Genomic DNA, 26,567 nt, shown 5'->3' on the forward strand with positions numbered 1-26,567 from the left:
TTTTTAAAGTTAGGAAAAACAACACAGGGAGCAAGCAAATGGAAAAGCGACGCACATACGAAAACAGAATCGGAGGCAAAAAACAGCAGTTGAAAAATTGGTCAAAAGGTCACAGAATTGGTTGCGGGGACGGACCAAAATGCAATCACAAGCCTGAGCGGAATGACAGGAGGGTGTCTCTCTCTCTCTCTCTCTCTCTCTCTCTCTCACATACACGTTCTTTCTCTCACACACACATGCGCACAGAGGCGTCTGTCCCAGGTGAAGACAGGAAACCGGCTGAGCTGACAAAGACTCGACTGCGCTTCCCGCCTTTGGGCACCAGGTGGCGCTACAACCCGCCGTGTCCCAAGTTTATTCAATCTCCGGAGGAACCTAATCAGCCGGCGCCGCGCCGGAGACGTTAACAGGGCTCAGCAGGAACCTCCTCGTCGTGGTCCTCCCTCAGAAGTCGGGGCTGACGGATTCCGAATGGGCTCTGCTAAACTATTCGGCACAACTATTCGACCGAAGCCCGAAGGAAAGAACTTGAGGAGAGGAGGAGAAACGGGAGGAACGCGATCCCGCGAGAACACGGTAATCTCGGGGCGGGAGGCGCGCGTGCTCCGTCTCCTAGCAACGGAGCACCGGCGCTTCTCCGAGGAGACATGGAGTATTGCGGGAACCGGGCTGCGGGCGAGCAGCAGCAGCAGCCGCAGCGGCGGTTCACCATTACTGATCTCAAACACCAGGCTGCGGAGTATTACCGCAGCAACGAAGTGCCGCAGCGCCTGGAGGAGGTGCTCAACGCCATGTTCTACCAGCGCCCAGAGGACTTCTACGGGCACCTGGTAAGCCGGACCCCTGTGTAACGGCACCCCCGCTTGCGCATGCGCCTTTGGCCCAAACCGGAGGATGGTGCGATGTGTGCCTGGTGCGCACGCGCACCGGGAGTAGGGGGGGGGGCGGCGGGAGACGCCTTAGGTGTGGGACCGGCTTTGTGGGAGTGCAGAACTCCCAGTGACCTTAATGCAGGTCGTGTGTTCCTGGTGTGTGCATCTGCATGGTAGTATTTTGGCCCTTTACAGGGCGAGCTTCTCCATGATATTTCCGAGGCAAGTCCCACTGAGCTCCTGTGTGTCCCCATTCAATCCAACGAGAGTTACTCCTAGCTAAGTGGGTATATAGTGGCTGCAAATTTACTGCTTAAGTAAACAACAACCGAGAGCCTTGACAGCACCTTAAACACCAAAATATTTATTTTATGGGTTGAAATCTGCATCATCATATGTGAAGAGTGCACTCTGGTACATGAAAACCCGTGCCATAATAAATTTGTTTGCAGAGCAATCCTGTGCAGGTCAACATAGAAGTAAATTGGGCAGGGAATGGTTAGCATATGCTAACATTGCTACATATCAGTATAATTTGTACTGTCACCTGCATTATGATGAGCAAGGCACACTTAGGAGGTAGAAGGGTTCTCATCCTGTACAATTTGCAAGTCTATTGTAAAGAGGACTTTCATGAGATTCATGCCACATGACTGTATACTGGTAGGTTGGCAGAGTATACTTACATGCTGTATAATCTTATGAATTTCCTCTGAACAATATACTGTAGCATATACAGTAAATGTCATGATCTGCCTTTGTTTCCCATTGGTAAAATGGTAATCTTATGACATAATCTCAGTGTTAATTCGGATAGTAATAAAACAAGGGTTATAATGCACGAAGCCCACTAGAAAATGTGATTTAAATGATTGGTAATAAAAGAGGGAATTAGAAAATGTGAACATACTTTTTATGATACCATATGTCATCGGAAGCAGAAATAGTATTATATGTCATAGCAAGCTCACATTTGGGCAGGCTACCAAGACCTGCCAAAATTTGTGGACCTCTACCTCTGAAATTCAGCCATCAGTACAAAACATCATAGTGCCTTTTGGAGTGCTTCCTGATCGATCATTTCTCCTGATTGCCAGGCAGCATGCCCTATACTAGCGTGTGTCAGGGAAAATGCTGGTCCCTGTATTAATTCCTGCTAGTCCAAAGGGCAGGCTAGGATCCTGCAGAATCAATGTCAGTGGCACAATCCAAGAATTTATTGTGATCCATCCTTGACTTCATCACAGATGAACTGGTATCATTACAGTTTACCATACTCCAGAAGTTTTAGTGAAAGCCAAGAGGGTACCATTAGGATTTTAAAAAGAAAGGAGATAATATTGTTGGTAATAGGTATGATCCCAAGCCATGGGTGCAGGAACTACTAAATGAGCAGTCTGATAAATGTCAGGGAAAAGTTTCACTGCAGACGACTGTGTACTAGGAGAATAGAAATCTCATTTTAAATATATGGGAAATAATTGCTATAATTGTTATCTTCCAGGCAAACTACTTCTCTGAATTATCAAAGCCTCCAGTGATAACCAAATTAGTTGGGAAAAAGGTGCTTGATGGGATTGGTCGGCCAACGTTAGAAGTGGAAGTGTCATGCCGAGTTAGGAACTGTGTCAAGGTATGAACTGTTATGTGCTTAATTCTCTATTTGATCCAGAGATATCTGACTGCCAGACTGAGGGCTGTCTGCAAATAACATTGTCCGTGAGCTTATATGGACACTGGTCAACCCCTGCCAATTTTTGTCTCAATATGATGAAACCAAAAGGCCCAAAGTAGGTTTGATGTTAAAATGTGTCAAGGCATTTAACATATCTAGGTGTTTTCCCCCTTAACTAGCTGCTGTGTGTTATGTGTGTGTCAGGATTGGGACCATGGTGCTTGGAGAAGGGTTTCCAATACTTCTTTTTTTCCTTGATGAAAATCCCCCCTCATGCTATTAATGTGAACAGAATCTAATGAATGTGTCCTAGGGCTGGTAGCAATTTTGGTGGAGCGTTTCTTCAGGACTACTGCATGGTAGAAAGTGGTAATGTTTCCTTTGCCTGTGCACCATGATCCTGAGTGTAAAAAAAGTTTAGGGGCAAATTAGACATCATACCCTTTTGAAATTTGGAAGGGTCTTGTCTGCTGTGACTTTTTATAAAATGTCTTCACTAGGGTTGAGGGATAAGGATAAGGATGAGACACCCAACAGTGAAGTCTACACAGGGCTGGCCCAAGGCATTTTGCTGCCTGAGGTGAACCAGAAAATGGCACCCCCCTGGGAACTGTGGTTTGTTAAGAGTGCTGGGTTAGGGCATGGGCAGGGAATATTAGGCTCAGAGACCAAATGCAGCCCTCTAGGCCTTTCTGTTGAGGTCCAGGCCAGTCCTCTTCAGTCCTGCTTTGCATCCTCTTTGAGGTTTTTTTCTTTGTTTTTTTTGTTAACTGAAATGTCTTTCTGGATGGAGAGAAGGTACTGTGGTTGTGGGGTAGGGCTCATCTCACCCCCCTCAAAACCCACTGCCTCTTTCCATTCTGCTGGCTGACCTCTGTCTTGCCTTTGAACCATGGCTTACTGGAAACCGTGGCTTCTCTCCTGCAAAGCTGGGAGCTTGTCCATCAGGAGGCAGCTGCGCATGCAGCGTGCCACTTGAGCAGGACTCTGGGGGTTAGTGGCTTGATAGATTTACGGAAAAGACGATGTTGTGAAATGGGGAGGAGAAGTGCTGTGGTGAAGCAAGGGGGACTAAATGCAGATGGATAACAGGGGTGGGAGGAGAGAGAAACAGGAATGTCGGAAACAAGGGAGGGTGAACTAGAGAAGGAAAGAGCAGGGAAGGAGAGGGAAAGTAAAGAAGCCAGAAAACAAGTATGATCTGGAGAATGAAAGTGCGGGGGTAGGGTGGGGGACTTTTCTGCATTCCTGAAGAAATTGCTCCATGGAGGAAGCAGGGAGGTGTGGCCTGTACCTAGATGCAAATTTGCCACCCCTCACAGAGTGCCACTTGAGATCATGGGAGGGGTAGCCCCAAGTTTACACTTCCATGAGTACATATCCCTCACTTGGGTAACAGAAATGGCATGAGTGGAAGGGCAGAAGACACCCAGTGTTTCTGTGTATTTGCTCTTCAAAAATGTATATTAAGGTGTATTCAATATTAAGGTATATTCAATAGAGAATCAAAGGATAAATAACTGTTAGATGGATTTGTAGCTGGTTGATTGACCGAACCCAAAGAGTACTCATTAATGGTTCCTCGTCACCCTGGAAAAAAGTGACAAGTGGGGTGCCGCAGGGTTCTGTCTTGGGCCCGTTGTTGTTCAGCGTCCTTATAAACAACTGATGAAGAAATTGGGTGGGGGGAAGAATCATAGGCATAGCCAAGGGGGGGGGCAGCTGCCCCCTATAATCCTCAAAAATTATTGAAAAGCATAAAAAAATACTTAATTAACTGCCCCCTAACAAAAGCTTGGCCCCTGTAATGCCCTCTTTTAGGGGGAATTTTAGCCGTGATCTCACCAAAAAAGCTCAACAACTTTTTGGGACCCCCATAACAAAAAACGTGGCTACGCCCATGAGGGGGATGCTAATCAAGTCTGCAGATGACACCAAACCGGGAGGGGTAGCTAATGCCACAGAAGACAGAATCAGGATTCAAAATGACTTTAACAGATTGGAGAACTGGGTCTAAACTAACAAAATGAATTTTAGTAGGGACAAATGTAAGGTTCTGCACTTAGCCAGAAAGAATCAATGCACAAATATAAGATGGGGGACACTTGGCTTACTAGTAGTACATGTGAAAAGGATCTTGGGGTCTTAGTGGACCACCAATAGTGTGATGCAGCAATAGAAGTATAGTATCCAGATCAAGGGAAGTAATAGTACTGTTCTCTTCTGCCTTGGTCACACCACACCTAGAATTCTGGGCACCACAAGGGGTATTGACAAGCTGGAACATGTGCAGAGGAAGGTAACTAATATGATCAAGTGCCTGGAAACCAAGCCTTGTGAGGAATGGTTGAAGGAGCTGGGTATGTTTAGCTGGAAAAGAGGAGAGTGAGAGAAGATATGATAGCCATCTTCAAATATCTAAAGAGCTGTCACATGGAAGATAGAGCAAGCTTGTTTTCTCATGCTCTGGATTGTAGGACTCGAACCAATGGCTTCAAATTACAGTGGTGCCTCGCAAGACGAAAAGAATCCGTTCCGCGAGTCTCTTCGTCTTGCGGGTTTTTTCGTCTTGCGAAGCAAGCCCATTAGCGGTTTAGCGGATTAGTGCTACAGTATTAGCGGCTTAGCGGGCTTAGTGGATCATCTGATAAGCGGCTTAACGATAAGCTGATAAGCGGCTTAACGATCAGCTGATAAGCGGCTTAAGGATAAGCTGATAAGCGGCTTAACGATCAGCTGATAAGCGGCTTAGCATCAGCTGTTAAGCGGCTTAGCCATCAGCTGATAAGCGGTTTAGCGGCTTGGGAAAAAGGGGGGGGGGAGGAAAAAAACCCCTGCAGGAACTCGCAAGACATTTTCGTCTTGCGAAGCAAGCACATAGGAAATTTGTTTTGCGAAGCACCTCCAAAACGGAAAACCCTTTCGTCTAGCGGGTTTTCCGTCTTGCGAGGCATTCGTCTTGCGGGGCACCACTGTACAATAAAGGAGATTCCAACTTAACATCAGGAAGAGCTGTTTGACAGTAGGAGCTGTTTGACAGTGGAGCGGTCTCCCTTGGGAGGTTGTGAACTCTCCTTCATTGGAGGTTTCTAAGCAGAGGTTGGATGTCTATGGATGCTTTAGTTGAGATTCCTGTATTGCAGGGGGTTAGACTAGATGACCATTGGGGTCCCTTCCAACTTTACGATTTTCTAATAATATAACCTAGAGGCATTTGCATTATTCAGAAGTTCATATAAACAGTGTAGTTTACATGGTCAAAGAAGCATATGGACTAAACAAAATTGAAATGAAAGGAGCTGTGAAGAATTCTACTCTAGCAATAAAATTCTTTTAAATACCTTGTCAAAAGATTTGACATGTGGAGTTTATAACATTCGACAGTGAAAGTGATAACCCTCTCCATACATCAAAAATAAAGCTTAAATAAACCTTTAGCACAAAATGATTTCAATGTAGTGTTTATTATGTGAAATTTCAATGATGAATCTATTTTTAAATACTGTTCTGCAGAGGATTTGTTCCAGCATGATCTCTTCTCATGCTGAAATTCTTGAAAATGCTTCACCAGAAGCAATTGATGCTGATGAAAGGGAAAGAGAGGAATCTATAAAGATAGCAATTGAATGGATAAATGAATCACTGAATGAAATGTTCATAGGCCTTCAACCTACTGACCAGCATAAAGCTGATGAACTTCTAGGGTAAGTTTCACATATTTATTCTGCATGTTATATAGCAATTCATTTCTTTTGAAAATCCATTATGTTGCACTTACAAGACTGTAATTCAGGCTGCAATTCTATACTTGAGAGTAAGCCCTTTTGGACTCAGTGGGACTTACTTTTGAGCAGACTTGTATTGGATTGTACTTGTGCTTACCAGCATGTGGCATACTTGAGGATTTGAAATGGCTGTGGTTCAACCATAACAGTCTGGTGGTCTGGAGGCAGATTATGATTGAGTTTAAGCTTAGTCTGTAAATATAATTATCATCTACCTTGGAGGATACCAGCCTGGAACCCATGAAAAACTTTACTGTGTCAGAGCCTGCTGCCATTTTATTTTAAATAAAAAAGTAAGTCTCTAAGCCCTCCTAGAAAGTTAAGCAAAATGTGCAGGTACCCTTCTAAGCAATTTTAGTGAAATGATCACCCATGGGCTAAAACCACTGATAGGTAGGAGTAAAATTAGAGCTGTGATAGATGAGTTGCTTGGACACCAGGCAATGGGAATACCTTGGGTCCGAAAGAGTTGCTGTTTCCCTTTCATGTACTTTATCCGCTTCTGCCTTATTTTCTAGTAGTCCTTAGAATCTCCATAGTTTGCCCTTCCTTTTTACCTAGCAACCAGGAAACATCTTTCCCGTGGTGGGTTTCTCTGAGTTCATGTACTCCCTAGAAGTTATTTTCTGCAAATATAACTACACAGTAAGTGCGAGTGGGGAGGTTAAAGACCCCCCCCCCCGGCAAATACAAAATACCTCTCTAATTTTGTGTTATGTGTTTTATCAGAAATGTATTACTATTTATAGAAGTGAAGGTAACAAATTTCAGTGTACCCTGACTTGCGTGTGTCAAGAAGTTTTTTGAAGTATTAAAGCAACCAGCGGTTACTGCTCTTCCTTTTATTACAGTGAATATTTTGCAAAGAAAGCAGAAGCAGATGAAGAAAGAAGGGAAGCTGAAAAGGAGAAAGAGAAAGAAATCCAGGAAGCAGAGGCTTCTGGTGCTTCAGCTGCTCCAGCTCCTTCTGGAAAAAAAAAGCCAAACAAAGCAGGTTATAGAATAGACCTTGTATCTATAAAGTAGATAGCATCCCGTTCCATTTAGCAAATGGGTATCATGGCTCTCAGGCTTGTATCCAATGAAGTTGTCCCGTTCTTACAACTTCTGGTTGTGTAATGGAACTTCCCCTCCGTCTTCTCTTCCTACATGCCCCTTGCACACCCACCCAAATCTTTCTCTGGAGGGTTGGCGGAACTCCCAGAACAGATTTGGGAGGCCACCTGGGGAGGAGAGCATGGTGAAGTTCTATTCTGCAAGTAGGAGTCCTTTCTGGGATAAGGACCCACATTTACTTTCTTACCTAAGCTTGTGGAAGGGAAGGGTAGTTCAAAGCATGCTTCTGCTATCACATTTTTATGAAATGTTATAGAAATGTTATCAATGTTGCATTTTTATTGTTTTTGAGTAAGCCACTTATTATTATAGGAAGGGGTATAAAATGTTATACATAAATAAATAAATAAATAAATAAACGAAACTTTTGCACATAACCCATTATGCTTTCCTGGATTTTCCACCCTTCAACATATTCCCATATCACTCTGCATACTGGACTTAATGATCCCAAGTAAAGTCATGGCAGTTGTAGATTGAGGTGTGGGTGGGTGGCTTGCTTGCCTTTGTTGCTATGTGATGCTTCAAAATGGGAATCACACAGGCAAAACAAAAGAAAAAGATTGGGAAACACTTGATCTGGATACCTAGCTCTCTTTTCTTGGGCAATGCCTTATCTGAGTATCAGACTGCATTATTTGTCTTGACATGTGAATATGCACTCCATTGTCTCATGTTGATTTGTTCATTTTATTAGGAATCAGTTTAATAGAGGGACATGGAACAGCACACCTGCTGTGAAGTTTATGTTTGTTTAATGGGATCTGGCAGGGCAGGAAAACAGCACAGTGGAAGGGGGCTAGGGTGTCTCCTAGCCACACCCTTTGGCTTTAAATTGAACTGCTAGCTGATCTAGTTGCCAGCCAGGGCCATGCCACTTGTTATCTGTAACGTTCAGTAACGTTCCTCTAATGGAAACAACATCCAGATCATACTGACCCTTGAGAGCAAGAGTCTTAAGGATGCAACACCCATTGACTGTTTAACTCGAGGGAAATGTGTCGAATGTTTCTCCTCTTATTGGCTTTTTGCGTAATTGCAGTGACCTGTTCATGATAAGAAGAAAGTGTTCTTATTCGTATACTCTTTAACATTTCGTATCTTTCATGATTCTCGCAGTGCTTTTTTGTCTGACAGTACTCACCAGTATGGAGTACCATCCCCCCTTTTGTAGCAGCTCATGACAGCCATTTTATGCCAGCGTCCGTGGCATTTTTATGAAGATTATGAGTACTGGCACCCCATTTTGTACTAAAAATACTGCTCAGAGTTAAATTTGCTTAAAAGTAGTACTGTAGCAGAAGTTTGTATTGCTGCATTTGCCTCACTGATAATTTTAATTGCCATTCTTGATTTCTTAGCAAATATAACAAAATCATTTTTACTTTTCTGGGAGAAAATATTTAATTACTGGAATTTCAGTAGTCTCAATAGAAGCCGTTATAGAGAAGTTGAACTTCTGAAGAGTAGAATTTGTCATTTTATGGAGAATAAAGGTGATTTTTGAGAAACTTTGGAGAACAGCCTGTTGCTTCATGCCTGACACCTCATTCATAATGCACTCATTGCTGTGCATTCCTGACCTAAGGAAGATCAAATATATGATGTTCTTCAAACACTTAAGTTGGGTGTCTGCATAGAGTTCCATAGCTGCACTTGACAGCTTTCATGTTCTGCTGTTCGAAAGTTCTGTTAAGTGCTTGGATTAAAAGGTCAGGTTTTCAAAGGCATTCAGCACCCACAACTAGTGCTGGATTTTCAAAAGATGCCAGCTCCTATTTTAGAGTCAAAGCAAGCCATTGGATGATAAGAATTTGAGGACTTGAGGACATAAATGTCACAGTGGGAGTTCATGGTTGCTAAGCTCTGTGCTTCAGAAATCCAGCCATTATTAAGGTGTCCAAGTGAGAGCCAAGTAATTTTCAAAATCTTCTCTGGATTCTTAAGTTTTGTGCATATAAAACGCTCTTTGGAAAGTCTGGATCTAAGGGTGCTGGTAGATGAAGGGCATAATAATAAGCAATGGAAGAGAAAAGGAAATAAAAGAGAAGGGTTCTATCCAAGACTGAAACAAGCCTTCATTGCAGAGGTCAAAATATCAGATTATTATGTCTAAGAACAGATGTGATTTAAGCCTAAAGGTTAGGTGTGACAGCATGAGTTATAGCGTGCATCATGAGAGGGAAAGAAGGCAAGCCAACCAGCCAAACCAACCCCACCTTCCTCTCACCATTGCCACTGTGGATGACGTTTATTCTTCTCTGACTCCTCTGACTCCCTGACTAAACAACAGCTTCAACTTTCTGTTGGACCACTTTAAGCGGTCCAGCTCCTGTCTATATTGGGAGGAGTGGTATTTAATTAATTGGTTTATAAACTGCTCCTATATTCAGTAGTGTGGAAATGGTGTAGAGAAATAAATATAAAGCAGATAAAAAAACATAAATTTTATTTATTGAAAACTGCAGACATATACTAATTTGGGACGGGCTGGGCGAAAAGTTTTTGACATGACAACATGGAGGCTTGTTTCCCATCTGTGGAAGATGAATTCCAGACAACTGGTGCCACAGTTCTCAGAGCATGTGCCTAAGTCACAGCATGGTTTACATGCTTTGCTATAAATACCAACAGATCTCTATTCCTAGATCTAAGTGACCAGCATGGTATGTAGGGGGGAGAGGTGGTTTCTTAGATGCAGAACTGCACTGGCAATTACCGTTTCCACAGCTGTTGTATTCTGGGTCAAAGCACGTGTCTGCGGAGCACACATAAGCCTGCCCTGTTCTGCCCCCATTCCTCCCTCTTCTGGGTGCAAAAGACCTGTGCGTCGGCAGTTGAGTGCTAATTGGACATGCGTAAATGGTCGCCACCTGTATAGGGATTCTTATACCAGTAGCAAGGTCGTGAATCTAGCTTGGTAGCAAATTGGCAGGGGTGAGTTGAATAACAAGGTCTCAGACCAAATTCCCTGGTCCCGAATAAGCTATGCTTTTATTAAATGTATCAAGTTAAACACTTTTGGGGGAAATTATTTTAGAAAAAAAGTTAATTTTACAGTTTAATTCAAGCCCCTTTTCTTTCTTGCAACTCTTCAACTTTTATATGGAATATTTTAACTACCCCCTCCCATTGAGGACAAGAGTCTTGGTTAGGTTTCTGTTTCTCCTTAATTACCAGGTTCCCGTGCAAAACTTCCCGAACTAGTATCCCTTGCATGTTTCACCTTCCTGCAATTTTTTGAACCCTATATACACGAGTTTTCAACATAAAGGGCAACCATTTTACAGCCTAGTTACAAACAAAATGCTTCAAAGTCCTGTTCCATCACAACAGGAGATTAGTGTTAGAAAGTTCGTTAGAAGAAGTGTCTTACTATAAGGGGTTAAGATGGCAGTCCTCAAAACACCTATCTCTGGAGCAGTGCCTTTGACGCCAATAGAATTGATCTAGAATAAGAAGTCCAGATTCTTTGTTTTAATTGACTTCATAGCCATATTTTACTTAACCCTATGATGTTGATATTGTCAATAGAAAACTATAAACATGTTTTTGTTTTCTCAGCAAAGAAGATGTCTGTGCTGGAGAAGCCAATCCCTCCTGCAGAACCCACGGAACCTGTAGTTATGGGTAGCATGGCTATTGGGTGTACATCTCTTGCTTTTGCAAAGACTGCTGCGACTCTTCGTGACATGCCTTTGTACTTACATATCGCTTTGCTGAAACACGATCAGGTACTTGTCTGGATTTTAGCATCCAGAATTCTCACTCAAGATAGGAATAAGAAGTAATCCAGACATACGTGCAGCCTAAGTTCTGCGGAACCTTTTGCTCAATGTTGATGTGGTTTGTATCGCAACCATATTCTAGTACATTTATTATACAAGTATGGCTTAGCTCTGTGCTCTTTCTTCCACCAGAATCCATAGTAATGGCCATAATGAATCTGGCAGATATCTCTGTGCTAGAGCCAGGGCTTAGTCATCACCTGGTGTATTGCTGTGCAAATTTGTGCCCTTGGTCACTAACATGCAAGTGTCATGTTTTGTGACATAGCAGTTAATTCCTTTTGTTTTAATTCTAAAGGCGTCCAGGTAGTCGATGCTGCCCCATGCTTAGTGTGCTCTTACTTAATTTAATGGGGGGGGGGTGCTGTTGACCAGCAGGTAAGCCCCCCAGGGAACTGCATGGGATGGGATGGTATGTAAATGTCGAAATTAAGTAAATAAATAATATGGAGCAATCAAGCTGCATCTACAGTTCCAGCAGTCCATAGTATTTGGGGGCATATGTAATCATTTTTCTGTTCCGGATAATTTTCAAAGTGAAGCCTAAAATAGTTCCCACATGACTTTTTCCACTTTAGGAATCGCCTAAAGAACTGGCTTTGCCACTTCCAATGGCAACAGTTTTGAGTTGTGGAAAATCATCACCTGGAAAACTGAATCTATTGAAAGAAGTGATGGTTATACCTCCACACTGGTTACCAGTTAAACAGGTACCATGTGCAACTGTTTTCCCTTTTGTTTATAATAAAACACAATATTAAAAAGCACTTGGCCATATTTTAATCAACCTGTAAGAAGTTAATTGCTTTTTTATGGCATAATCCAACTTCTCGTTCTCTACGCTTATACCTGCTGTCTTCAGTTGGAGTAAGAGTGAACAGGGTGTAGGATTGAAGCCTTACTGCCTCACTACTTGTTACAATCGTGGCATAATTTCTGATGATGTGGGGTTACACATATTAAATACCAGGCATTAGGTGGGAAGAGGGCATTGTCCTCAGGAATAAAGTATGTGGTTTCAGTCTACTCTCTCCAGTTGTGATAAAGGTGAAAATCATCCACTCCCCGAGCTTCCCCCGACCCCAGCCCCCAGAACAGGCTGCTATCCGCAAGCCTTGCGAGCCCGGCGGCAACTCCCGCTGGGCTCGCAAGGCTTGCGGACACCTGTGCGAAGCATGGGGCGCCCTCTGGAGGGCACCCCGTGCTTCGGGCTGCAGGCTGCCGCCCGCAAGCTTTGCGAGCCCACGGGAACTCCCGCCAGGCTTGCAAGGCTTGCGGATAGCTTCCTGAAGCCTGGAGAGCGAGAGGGGTCGGTGCGCACTGACGCCTCTCACTCTCCAGGCTTCAGCGAAAGCCTGCATTCGCCCCATAGGACGCACACACATTTTCCCTTCATTTTTGGAGGGGAAAAAGTGCGTCCTATAGGGCGAAAAATACGGTAGTTGGTCTCTAAGGTGCTACTGGACAAATACTTTTTTATTTATTTCGACTGCATCAGACCAACATGGTTACCTCACTGAATCTAAAACATTTCTGAGTTGGTTATAAGTATATGGAGGAAACATGCATATGGAAGTGTGTAATAAATGGCTGTGCTTTTAATGCACAAGACCCATTCATTTACATCTGAGAAGTTGCCCGTGGATGTGTCTCTTGTGAGTAATATTGACAATGGAAAGATATAGCAGCGTTCTGTTATAGTAGGCATTTCATTTTCACAAAATGAGACATCACATTCATATAGAACGAATGAGTTATTCTCCTGAAAGGTCATTATTATGATGACTCCAAATACCTTGAAGATAAGTTTTAAAATTTCACTTTCATAGATTAATGTTTTTGTCAAATCACCTTCCCAGGCACCTTTTGTTCAATCCCACCTCACTCCTCTCAGATTAAGGATGTATAATGGTACACTCATGGATAGAACAACTGAGAGCAATGAAGTGGGTGAGATGGGAAAGAGATTTAACTAGATATGGTAATCTTCTTTTGAATCAGGTGGGAATTGGCAGAGATCCCCAATTACCAGTTCCTAAATGGGGAAAAAATGGTTAAAGCAAATGTTTCATTCCATTTCACATCATGTGTGTAAACAAAATTAACTCAGGTATAATTGCATGTTGGCACAGCTGATGATAATCTTGTATCCTCTTCAAAATCAAGGCACAACTCAAGGTCTTGTGAACCACACTGAGATCTTTTGATGAAGGGTGGTATATAAATCTAATCAATAATAATAATAATAATAATAATGTGAAAGACAAGACCATTTTTTCAAGGACATGGAGCTTGAATGATAATACCTGAATAAAGCAGTATTATTTCAGAAGTTAGTAGGTGCCTGGCTAGTACTTTTCGCTGGTTGTAGTCCTGATACCCTGCCTACCATGCAAGGTGTTCTTTATGCTCATACTTGCTTTCCCTCCTGCTAATACCTGGATTTACCTACTTGGCAGGATTTAAGATACTCTTAATCCACTCAGAACATTGCCACTGGTGCTGCGGTTTCTCCAAAACTTCTCATTCAACTTGGAACATGTCTATTAAAGTGAATATCTGCAGTTTAATGAGCATACTAGTAACTGATCAGAAGGGCGGCGGTTCGAATCCCTGCGATGGAGTGAGCTCCCGTTGCTCGGTCCCTGTTCCTGCCAACCTAGCAGTTCGAAAGCACGTCAAAGTGCAAGTAGATAACTAGGTACCACTCTGGTGGGAAGGTAAATGGCGTTTCCATGCACTGCTCTGGTTCACCAGAAGCGGCTTAGTCATGCTGGCCATGTGACCCGGAAGCTGTACGCCGGCTCCCTTGGCCATTAAAGCGAGATGAGCGCCGCAACCCCAGGGTTGGTCACGACTGGACCTAACAGTCAGGGGTCCCTTTACCTTTACCTAGTAACTTTTGGAAAAGGTCACTTGTTTTCAGAATGTAATTGTTGTGAGCCTGGCTACTTTGGGACGGATGGCAGTTGCTGTCAGAGGAAGAGGAGAGTGCAAGCATGTCAACAGCATGGAGTGGACCAAGGGGCGTGATGCCGCGAGCTCCATTGCCCCTGGCTCCCTGTCAAGCCCGTACAAACAGGGAAGGAATTCCCTAGCAATGGGGGAAGGCATCAACCAGTCAGGAGGGGCGGTTGGACAGCTGGAGGAGTCAGAGGGTCTGACCTCTGACCTCTCACAGAGAACTCAGTGCTGCCTGCACCACTGGGAACAGGCCCATGCCCCATTTGGAGAAGTGTGTGCCACCAGTCTCATTGGGAGAGAGGCTTGTGTCGCAAGTGACCATGTCTCACTTTTAGAAACTGGTAGAGGGCTGTGCCCCCCCCCCCCCCTTTAAAGACTTCTTAGCTTTCATTCACTCATGAACTTTTAGGACTGCCTTTGGTGATCTGCAGCTGTAGTGTGGCCTAAATTGCTGTAAGCCTTGAATAAAGCTTACTTACACACATACTGTCACTGTGTTTGGGATGGGAGCCAGGGCAATTACTTTTAATAGGGAAAAAAATTGTGGTTCTGTGGGATTTTTTTATTTTTATTTTGCAGGGTGTAGAAAGATGTGTGGATATTCAGAGAGAAGTAATGAAGTTGCTGAGTCAAACTACTAACATGGTAAGATAAGTTATAAATTAATCATTTTTGTATTTTCAGGAGTGTGTGTGTGTTTATGTATATGTTTATGTGTATGTTTGTGTGCATATATACCTTGCTTTACAGAAGGTATACATAAGTCCAGTCTGTTGCCCTGGTTGACAAGTTAACCTTTCAAGTAAAAGCCACCAGAAGTAAATCAAACCCATTATCTTTTTATACAGTATGGCAATCATTTATTTCATTTATGCACCAGGAAGACCAAACAAGAAAGCCACCTCAAACTCATGGAGAGACCCATTTAATTAGGGACTCAAGTTACTATTGTGTCTGTTTTTCACATTTCTATGCAGGTGCCAGGTTGTCTATTAAATTTTTTTCAATAGAATGAATGATTAGCTGCTTTTGCATTGGCTTACGGTTCACGTTTATTTATTGACACATATCTGTTACTTGCTTTGACAAATACAACCTCTCCAGATGCCCTTAGGATGTGGTGTACTATTATATATGTCATTTATATTTCATGTGCCTAAATTCTGAAAAAAGTCATTAGTGTGCTTCATTTTGTTTGCTGCAAATAATCTGTTCAAAATCAGGGAGGTTTATTCATAGTGATGTTTTGGATATCTGTTGTCAGTTTGCAATAAATACATTCTGTTTCAAACTCTGTGTTCTGTACTATACCCAACCTTTATCTTGGATAGTATCTTTGAAGCTATTACGGTATTTAAAAGATGGCTAATTTTTTGGTTACTATTTTTCCTGAATATATAATGTTGGTGTTTCTAAACAATTTTTTAAAACCTTTGTAACAGCCTAGTTCTGTGGGAGAAGGTAAAAAGACTTCACGGGATGCTGCAAAAAAAGCTCCGGTAAGAAAAAATAACAATACAGTTTTCAACTTGAGGAGTGGATTATTGCAGAAAACAGTTGTTAGAATCATAAGGTGATAGGTTTATTAGCAAGTGTGATGGCCCTTGATGTATTGAGACTTGTGTACCATTATTTGTTGGGAGGGATTTATATTATACTATATTGTGAATAGAACAGAAGATTGCTTTCCATCAATCACCCTTTCTGACATAATTATATCAACCATTAGAAGCTCAGGTTTGTAGAAATTCCTACTGCACTTCACACTGATTGAAGAAGGAAATGGAGGCACACACTGTCTCTTAAACCTGGAACCAATGTTACTCCTGTGATGATGGCAGCATAGTGCTCAAATAAGTCATGCTGGTTTTGTCTCTAGATCCTGTTACTTGGATCTGTATCAGTCCACAGGTTGCGATTTCCTAGGTATTCTAGTGACTCAAAATGTGGTGCATCCACTGCCTATGAGCTAGGTTCAGTCATGTGTTCAAAAGCAGAATATGAAACCATCCAGTACCGGTAAGAGTTACTTATTATTGATAGCCAATTTGGATAGGAATGATTTTTTAAAAATTATTTCTCATAAGAGCATTCCTAAAACAACCAATTCAATAAAAATATCATAGTGATGCACACTACAATAATTAAAACATCATAAAATTATAAAAAGCATAAAATGTAGAACATGTTTATTGTATTTTATTAATTAGACTGGGAGTTAGCAATGCCCCTGTGAGGATGTATGTATGAACAAATATGGGTTATGTAGGTTGGATGGTGAGTAGCGGATGCTCTCCAGGATAGGGAGAGAAGAGCAGGTAAATTTAAGTGGAAATTTTTACATGTACAATTGCATTTTAAAAATGTTTTCTCTGTAATACTCTTAGATTTAATGTTTAATAAATGATTACATTAAATGGATGTATTTTTATTTAAACCGTTGCTAAAAACCATTTTTATAAGGTAAGAGAGGAAACTAAATAAATATTGTGTGAAAAGTGTAGTGTGAAAAATAAAAATATACAGGATCATATTTAACATTGGTTCTGCTCTGAGTTAGACCCACTGAAATGAATGAACATGACTAACTTAGCACTATTAATTCCAGTGGGTCTACTCTAAGTAGCACTTACTTGCACATAACTGATAATTACATAGACTTTTCTTACAACAACAACAACAACAACAACAACAACAACAACAAAATTTTAATTTATACCCCACCCAGAACCGGGCTCAGGGCAGCTAACACCAATAAAATTACAATAAAACGTAATAGGAAAGAAAACAACAACAACAAAAATAATTAAAATACGGGTTAAAATACAATTTAAAATGCAGCCTCATTTTAATAGTAGCCCATAAATCAAAACCATAAGGGGAGGGAAACATAAGGGTCAGACTGAGTCCAAACCAAAGGCCAGGTGGAACAGCTCTGCCTTTCAGGCCCTGAGGAAAGGTGTCAAGTCCCGCAGGGCCCTGGTCTCTTGTGACAGAGCATTCCATCAAGTCGGGGCCAGTACTGAAAAGGCCCTGGCCCTAGTTGAGACCAATCTAACCACCTTGCGGCTCGGAACCTCCAGAGTGTTGTTATTTGTGGACCTTAAGGTTCTCCGCGGGGCATACCAGGAGAGGTGGTCCCGTGGGTACGAGGGTCCTAGGCCGCATAGGGCTTTAAAGGTAAAAACCAGCACCTTAAACCTGACCCTGTACTCCACCGGGAGCCAATGCAGCTGGTAAACCACTGGATGAATGTGATCCTGTGGCAAGGACCCCGTAAGGAGCCTTGCCGCGGCATTCTGCACCTGCTGGAGTTTCTGGGTCAGCTTCAAGGGCAGCCCCGCGTAGAACTGATTTAGTAGGATTGGGGGATGAGACAAATAAGCATGCATATAATTGCAGCCTTTTGGGTTGATACGCGTAGGATTTTACAACACCTGGTGTTGGTAGGATTCTGCCAACGCCTTCAGTGTTACATTGTTTGCATTCTAGGGCCAAGATGGCTTCTGTTTCTATTGTTATTGGCACAAATTGCCCACTTTTAAATTGACTTCAGTGGAAGAGTTCGGCACATGGTTAAATCTCTCCAACTGAATCAGATTAACTATGCTTCATTTTAAGTGAATCATGTCCATTACTTTTGTTTCATATTTTATTAAACTTCATAGGAATATTGCATCATTTGGAAGCAACAGAGTTGTTTCATCCTGTTTCTTTTGTTTAATTGCCTAAGGACTACAATATATTTCTATTTTCTCCCTTTTCAACTTTGTGGAAGTATGTCAAATCTGAATGTATGAAACAGCATGCTTGGAAATAGTATTGTTATCTCTGTGTGTCCTCTGTTCATAGAAACTGGGAACATTAGCCAGGCCATCTGCAAGAAACTGGTTGCCTTCATGTAGATGCTGATAATTTATATACAGTTGATGCACATACAAAATAATAATCCAGTCATAAACTGAATTATAAAATAGCTATACAGGGAGAGAATATCCTATCTGGTTAGGTTGTAGGACAGTATGGTACCTATATAATGCAGCAGGGGATGGGCTTGGGGGTCTTATTTGGAGATTGGCAGAACACTTCTTGTACATGGCTATATGAAATTAATACCAGTGTTTTTAAATTCATTTACAGTCTCCTGTTCTTAAAAAGATGTCTCACTTAGGCTGCCTGGTAACAGGGTTTGAAAGTCTTGAACAACCTCTGGCTTTGATCCAGTCTGCTTGTACACACCTTTCCTTGGAACTAGGAATAGATGTATACTTGGGAATAAATTGTGCTGCTCATGAACTAATCGACTGTGTAAGCATTAATTTTTTGTATCTTTATTTTCAACATTCTTTTGTCTTTTTCAGTACCTCTCCCTCTCTCCCCAAAAGGGATCTATCAAGGGGGTGGGCTCTGTAAAGGGAAAGAAGTCTATCAACAGATTTCATTCATGCAAAAGACCAGTGGCTCCTTTGCAGCACCTCAATGTTTCTAATTATCGTACTTTATTCCTATCATTATCTATTAAAAAGAAAAGTGAGCACCTTCAACTCTGATAGTGATTTTTACCTTTCAGTATTTTTAATTTTAGTCTAAGGGAAAATATGAAGTGATACTTGGAACATTCAAGAGCCCTGATGAAATGGTGGATGTGTATGTGGACCTAATTCGTAAATTCCCATCTATTATGACATTAATAGATCCACTGAGGAAAGAGGTAGGAGCTTTTTCTCTCTTTGTTTTGGTATTTTTATCACTGTCCCTGAGGAGAACCCAACAATAAAAGAAACACATAAAACGTGCTTAAACTTTGGGAGGGGTACGTTTTATAGAAAAGAGGAAGTCATAGAGGAAAGAAAATTTCACTGAGCTTCATTCCTCAGCATTGTGGCCCCAATCCAATTAAAGTTAGACACACTTCAGTCCTACTGAAATCAATCTGACAGAATTTTGACTAAGATGACAATCCTGTATCGGGATATGTCTGAGTAGACAAGAATAGGATTTTGTTGTAACTTAAGCTCCATTATAATGCTTAATTCCCATTGATATCAAACTTTAGATGGCTGAGGGCCTGTTTGTATGAAATGTATGAGAAGCATGCATCATATTAGTCTCATTTTCAGAGAAGGATTGCAAAATACAGCGGCACAATTAACTAGGACGAGAATATTTGCCACATTTCTGTGTTCAACTATTTGATATTTTAACTCTATATATTGTTGACTTGTGTTTTGTTGTAAACTACCTTAGAAGGATTTGTATCCTGAAAAGAGGGCTATAAGTGACTATAATAAATAAATACATTAAAGTAAAAATCAGTGGCAATGCCATTACCTTGAATTAAGTCTACCTCAGTAGACTTAAGACATTTAATAGATATATGCTTATAGATACAAGTCTCGTTCTCTACCAGCTGAGCTATCCCAGGTCACATGACAACATAGATTGCCATCAGAGCCCAAATGGCCAAAGAATAGGCAAGTAGTTTAGAGCCTCAAAGTTTTAAATTTGTGATACTGATCCTCGATTGGACTGTCAGACAGTCTAGTTGCCAGCTAACTGCTATAAAATAGGATAAATGCTTTCATATCTGAGCAAGACTGAACTCCCCAATATAACTGCCTCCAGTCCCCTCTTAATGCAGGCCATTAAAATCCAGACAAAACTAAGAGGTCTTACAATAGTTCTGGGAAGACAATCAGGCTGTGATTTTGGCAAGTCTCCAAAAGGAGAGAATTCTGTAATTGTGGAGCAGCCATTAAGAAGCGGTACATGCCCATGGCATACAGATTGTATACTGAGAAAATGTTTTGTCAGTCTTTCTCAGAAATCATAGTGGAGACATACGAGAGAGGATGGAAATACATATCTTGCTGCTTTAGAATTACTAGCAAAATATTGGTAAAATATACTAGTTTCCGTTGTAGAGGTATGGATAAGGAAATGTTGGCAGACAAAGCATAATGGATAACATTGATTTCCTTTAGACCTAAATGAGACGGGAAAATTCACTCTATTGATTTTTTTTAAAAAATCAGCCTTCTGTTGCAAACTGTTACACATAAATATAAACACATTTACTTTTTTTTAAAAAAAGGATAAAGTGTTGTGAAGTACATTGGGGGGAAATGTGAAACAGGAAACATTACATATGGTTAAATATATAACTATTAATTCTGCTTTACTGTCATATAAAAATGCATTGTTTTAAAATAAATTGTTCTCTTTTGTGTATAAAAAAATGTAACAAGAACAAATTTAAATATAGGGAAGATGGCAGGTTTTTTTTTTCCTATTAGGAACAAAGATGACTATGGCTTTACCACATTCATCTGTTTACTTGATGCCTCTCTGGGTATTGAAAAGGAAAGGAAAATAAATGGCTAAATAAATAGCACAATATAGTCCTGTGAGCTTCCAGTACCACAAAGAATGTTGATGGCTTAGAGATAAACTACCTTTCTTATTGTCTGAAGAGGGAATTCAGAGTTTACATTGAATGCCAGAGACTGCCTTTGCTGCTACCTTTGTTGGATGGGAACACGCTGTTGCTCAGTAATAGCTATGCTAAAGTCTGTAGGCAGCTTCCCATACACCTTCCAGCCAAGTGGGAAAAGGAAAAGAAAAGGTCCAACGCAGAAATGGGGACCGCTTTTCAGCCCAAGAGCTGCATATCCCCGTGGGCAACCTTCCAGGGACTGTGTGCCAAGAGTGAACAGGGCCAAAAGTGGGGGAAGCAATGACTTAACATTTGTATGGTTGGGTCCGTATCAGTCTGACAAAATTCAGCGGTTTATATGCACAGCACACATATACACACTTTCCATCCTCAGACCTGCAAGAAACATCAGAGTTAAAGAATACATTTCAGCAAAACAAGATCCCTCAAGGGCACAGAGCAGGGCCAGTGGGGGGCAGGGTCTGGCCTGTAAAGAGGGTGTGTGACTTTTGGAGAACCCTCACATCCCACCTTCCTGTATAGCAATCAAATATATGGCGGTTGTTATAATTATTTCATTCATGAAGTGATTTGCAATATAATAAAAACAGAGAGAAAACAGTTACATGTGTAAAATCATGTTTAAGATACACACACACCGAGTATATATATTTATAGTTTAAAACAAAAACAGCACATACTCAATTCAAACCCACTACCAACTGGGATAAATATCTGATTAGAAGGGTTGACCGTTCACCAATTGGCTGGTGCTGATGGGAATTGAACTCCAGCAACATCTGGAGGGTCCCTTGTTGGCTGTCCCAGCTATATGAAGTAGCGAGGGAAGAATGGGAACCCAAAAATGCGTATTTTGGGTTCCTATTCCAAGCAGGTTAGAGCCTTGGACAGAAGCACTTCTGTAGGGCTGCAGGTATTAGTTGTGGGGGCCCATTTGTCTTCTCTAAAACAGCACATACTGAAGTTTATACTGAAAATACAGAGTATCCATCTGGTTTCTGGCATTAACTTCTGAAATTCTTAATTCGTTATTTTGCTATTTGTATAGGACTGCCAGCAGTGGATCACATTACGCAACACGTTGGGATCTAAATGCTATATTTTTGCAGAAGAATTGTGCAAGAGTGTATCTAAACTTATGGAGAACCACAACACACCAAAATGCAGTGGTCTTGTCCTAAAATATACCAATGAAGCTAAAATTTCTGACCTCTGTAAAATAACTCAGCTTTTAGATGGTGAGAAAAGAACAGAATTAAAATGAAGTATACACTATAGGTTTGCCTATACGATCTGTAAAAGGATGTAACATGTTATACTTAAATACAGTAATTGACAGTGTTAGAAATGCTTATTAGATATAATTGGCTCTCATCATGGCACAACAATAGAGTTGTGGGCTCATGTTCAAAATATATTAAATGAATTCTTGGAATACAGTTCCGCTCAAAGTGCTGTATAGAGCCAGGGTAACAGGGCGTATCTCTCATATGAATCGTTTCTGTTGTATATTTCTATGGACATTTTACAAGTTTTCAAAATGTAACAAAGCTGCTGAAATAAATGAACTCTAAGCTTCAGAATATAATTTATACTAGCTAGAGAAGTGGTTTTCCCCCTTTCTTCTTTAATCTGCAGCTATATTTTGTATAAGTTTAGATTAAATTAAATGCCTCAGTGCCTCACTTTTGTCTTGAATATGCTACCAAAATGATATGTTCAGTCATTAGTAGTTGTAGAAAGTGACAGAGCAAGTATTTCAGCTGTTATACAGAATGCCCACAATCCAACACTGAGTTAAATGAGTTCAAGTCCTTTTAAATAAGTGAGCTTAAATTATCAAAACTCAAATGGATTATGAACCATGGATTTAACAGAACAAGAGAAGACATAGAAAAAAGAAAAAAAAAACTATTGTAATAGCCAAAGGCAAACAATGGAAAACAGATAGTCTTTTGGCCGGATAGAGAAATGAAGAAACAAAAAGCACTTTTCATTTCCATCCTATACAGGTCGAAAGCGCATTTCCATTTTAGGCAGTCCAGATGGAGAGACTTCGGATGACAGTCTTGTAGACCTGGCAAGTAAAGTAGCGAAAGCTGTTCAATTGCTCAAATACTGCTTTTTATCTTGACGTGGCCCACACTAGAAATGTTGTCTGTAGTTGAAACACAGGTAACCTTTTAGAAAATTGGCTTTTTTGAGAGAGTCGCCTTTTAAAGAGAGTTAATCTTTGAACTATGGGGGGGGGGGGAGAGATGCACAACAGTAGGCAATGGTAGCACAGTGAAAATATGTATTGTCTCTTGCTGACATTTTAAGGAAAAGTTAAGCAAATTATTCAAAACATAGAGCACTGACAGTATTTCTTGAATAACAGGTCTTAATGGACTCAGGCTAGTCTCTTTGTGTTAAAGCATAATTGCATAGAGGATGTCACTAAAAATTGGCCACTTATTTAAAATTAATGTGTGAATTTTAGTCCACCCCCCTCCCAGTCACCCTACCCTGCCTCCTGCTGTCTCCTGAGCTTCCAATTCCCTTCCTTTCAGCACTATACTGTTTTCTTGACTCTCAGCTCAATGTGGTTTCCCTTTCCTCTTCTCTGGCTTGGATAGCTCTTTCTCCCTACCTATCCCACCAATGCTAGAGCTTGCATGAAATTCCCTCCTAGCAGAGTTTTTCCTTTGACTCATCATAGCCAAGGTATTTGTTAAAATGCCACGCCTGACTCTTACTCTATGACCTTACAGCAGTCCAGTCAATGACCTGTTTACATGAAGGTCATGGGGTTTACATGTAGGAAGCAAAAAATTAACCAGAAGCCAAATTTTAGCACAGCATTACAAAGCAAAGGACATTTTCAGTACACACTCACTGTCCTGTGGAATAAATGCTCCGGCCATGCATATGGCAGTGTTGCAAACACAAGCATAAATGCTGAATTGTAGGCCTCCACATAGAGATGGGAAATATGAATGTTACATAATCAAAGTCTGCTTCTAAGGCACCTAAGTTATGTAAATAGCGGGAAAGGGGATTCATTTTCCCCCTCAACACTGGAGGTTTAAAATGGTAATTTTTTTTGTTTAAGGCTGTTGGACTGAGAACTAGGTTCATCAAGTTGGGAGGTCTTTCACGTGGCGAGAGGGTCGCCAAATACAACCGTCTTCTTGCAATAGAGGAAGAACTCGGCAAGAATGGAAGACTTGGTAAAAAAACACACCCCTTTCTTACATTGTTTTCGGTGTTTAATGAATAAGAATACAAAGATTGGAAAAGGAGTGATTGAAAACACTCTGCAGGAGGGAAGGAGAATCAAAAGACTATAAATAAGCACTTGCAAAAAACAGGATGACATTTGCCACAAAGTACATTGTCCTTATAATGAGTTGTCTGTTTACCTGAATGTTAAAATAAGACATCCTTTAGGCACAGCCTACAACAAGCTTTTCATGATCAGAATTAATTGGTTGGAATCTTCAAGGCCAATGGAGAACATTTTAATGTTATTGGGATTTTTTTTGTTCACACAGAATTTTAGCTGGAGGCAGGCATGTTGCAGATGATGCTTTGAAAATTGTTCTGTAGCATTCCATATAAAGATGCAGAAATATAGCTGTGTGAAAAAGCTACATGGCAACTTCATATTGAATATCAGATGTGGTAGCAGTCCTGGTAAGGGACCTGCTTGGAGATTGGTCAAAGGCTTTGCACCCAGAGGTTCCAGGTTCAATCTGTGGCATGTCTGACTAAAAGGAGATAGCACGTACAGTCATACCTCGGGTTGAATGTACTTCAGGTTGAGCGCTTTCGGGTTGCACTCCACGACAACCCGGAAGTAACGGAGCACGTTACTTCCAGGTTTTGCCTCTTGTGCATGTGCAGACGCTCAAAATGACGTCATGCACATGCGCAGAAGCGGCAAAACGCGACTCGCAGATGCGCTATCGTGTCTTACGTTCCATTCAGGATGCGAACGGGGCTCCAGAACAGATCCCATTCGCATCCCGAGGTACCACTGTAATGGGAAAGGTCTTTTCCGGAGACCCTGGAAAGAGCAGTTGCATGGACAAATGATCGGGCACGGTGTACGACAGCTTCCTATGTTCCAGTTCATTCTGCCAGTGGCATCAACCCAAATGAAAACAGTATTTCCTTGTATATTTCCCATGGCATGTCATTGAAATTTTATACTTGTCAGCTGTTCCCTAGGCTGTGCAAAATCTATGGGCACAATCCCTATGCAGGAATCCCCAAATGGCATAGCCAAGGCCTGGTTTCCCCGCTTTCTTTCTTCGTGCATACACACAGATACAGGCACTGTGCCAAGCCATTACAGGGAATGAGTGTATGTGCGCATAACTCCATAGCCTCTCTTATAAGCTAAGGAACATGAGTTTGAAGTTCACATTCCTTCAGCAGAGTGAGGAGGGCTGGATGAATAAACAAGGAGTATATATGCTTCCCATCTCCTAGATTGACCTGAAACAACTTGGATGTCGCCTGTTTAAATGCACGTATGCAAAGAACTATGCTGTATTCACAGATTCACAGATGTAGTAGAATAGAATTGTTTACGAATGGAATAACAGTCCATGCTTCTACAGAGTCGGTGTAGTGTATTTGCTACGAGTGTGAGCTGTGAGGCAAGAAGGCCTGGCATTACACTGCACGTGACTTAACAGCGCAATTCTACATCTGTACTCCTAGTTAAGTATGTCCAGGATCCCAGCCATACCAGTTTAATCTCCATAGGTACATGCCTGCTAAAGTTAAACACTTTTAAATCACATTGCTTTTGCTGAAAGACTTTTGTAAATATATGCTTTTTAAAAAAAAAATACTCAGGATACAAATATTCCATTTCAGGTGACAGAGAGGATCATGAATTTGTTGATTATACTGAAGAGGAAGAAGAAGAGGAGGAGGAAGAACTTGAGTCTACTGATATTACTGCAAGGACAGAGCGCTCTGCTACATAGAAAGTGATGTTTCAGACTTGGCGTTTTTTGGCCCAGAACTGACCCCTAAATTCTTCATTTTGAGGCCAACAACATGTTCCTACAGGACTACCACAATGGGGCAACAGTTGGCATGACACAGTCAGTCCTTTGGTTTTATTTTCCTTTAAAATGTTTATATTTCTGCTATGCATCCTTTAACACAGCTTAATGGGAATTTACCATATGGAATAACAGTTGTTCTATAAAGATATGACAGCACTCTGAATCGGGGAAACAGTGTAGGACAGAAGGACCACAGAATCCATGAGTAATGCATGCTTTACTAGTCTGTTACTCCATTTATGAATGTGTTTTTTTAATGCAGTGTTCACTTTTGAGTCCTTTTTTCCAAAGCATAATAATAATAATAATAATAATAATAATAAAATTTAAAATGTTTGCCATAATTTTGTTTTAGGACATTAATTTTCACACACAATTTTAAAAATCACTTTGCCAAGCTGATTTTCCTTTCCATTAACAGTGTCAGCAGTCAAAGTACAATTCAGGTTTATATATCTCTGAAGTAAAATTCTCTGAAAGTTTGAATAGATCAGGGGTGAGGAAATTAACTCAGAGCTGAATGTGGCCACCCAAGCCTCTTTATTTGGCCTTTGAGACTCTTTCCAGGCCACATTCCTCACCAGTCCTGCTCTGTACTCTCCCTCAAGTGCTTTTGCCTGGCTTGACTAAATATGCTTGAACTATACTGCCTTTTGCATGCCTGATGTGGCAGGAATATACCCTGTTGTACAAGGCGAAAGTCACATCCATTGCTCTGCTCATTTTTGGCTCTAACCCCACCCACCACCACTGCCCATTGTCTGAAAAACATGTCCCAGCCCTGGAGTCTACAGTGGTCATTTTCAAATGCAGCTGTGCAACCAAATGCAATGAGTAACCT

General features: G+C 41.2%; 1 protein-coding gene across 7 annotated transcripts; it reads left to right on the forward strand.

Moving 5' to 3' along the window:
- Positions 1 to 229: 229 nt before the first annotated feature.
- ENO4 (enolase 4) lies at positions 230 to 26,073 on the forward strand. Of its 7 annotated transcripts, none has more exons than XM_081005253.1 (14): positions 236 to 830; positions 2,377 to 2,505; positions 6,061 to 6,251; positions 7,184 to 7,326; positions 11,013 to 11,182; positions 11,815 to 11,946; positions 14,780 to 14,845; positions 15,643 to 15,699; positions 18,341 to 18,508; positions 18,786 to 18,911; positions 21,706 to 21,895; positions 22,670 to 22,737; positions 23,752 to 23,869; positions 25,530 to 26,071. In XM_081005253.1, the coding sequence occupies exons 1-14, from the start codon at positions 648 to 650 to the stop codon at positions 25,640 to 25,642; spliced, it is 1,854 nt and encodes a 617-aa protein (XP_080861379.1). In that variant the 5' UTR covers positions 236 to 647; the 3' UTR covers positions 25,643 to 26,071. The 7 variants fall into 7 exon arrangements, 6 of the variants coding, with proteins under 6 accessions (XP_080861380.1, XP_080861381.1, XP_080861379.1 ...); XM_081005257.1 differs by lacking the exon at positions 236 to 830 and adding an exon at positions 943 to 1,155 and having other exon boundaries at positions 25,530 to 26,070; XM_081005256.1 differs by lacking the exon at positions 236 to 830 and adding an exon at positions 943 to 1,094 and having other exon boundaries at positions 25,530 to 26,070.
- Positions 26,074 to 26,567: the final 494 nt, after the last annotated feature.

Source organism: Podarcis pityusensis (assembly GCF_964106645.2).
Source record: "Podarcis pityusensis genome assembly, chromosome: 5".
NCBI classification, from domain to species: Eukaryota; Metazoa; Chordata; class Lepidosauria; order Squamata; family Lacertidae; genus Podarcis; species Podarcis pityusensis.

Bases quoted from the DNA above. Each gene is read 5' to 3' on its own strand.
- ENO4 (XM_081005253.1), top strand. From the start codon at position 648: ATGGAGTATTGCGGGAACCGGGCTGCGGGCGAGCAGCAGCAGCAGCCG. The intron at 6,252-7,183 runs GTAAGTTTCACA...CTTTTATTACAG, and splicing joins AAAGCTGATGAACTTCTAGG to TGAATATTTTGCAAAGAAAG. The intron at 18,912-21,705 runs GTAGGAGCTTTT...CTATTTGTATAG, and splicing joins TAGATCCACTGAGGAAAGAG to GACTGCCAGCAGTGGATCAC.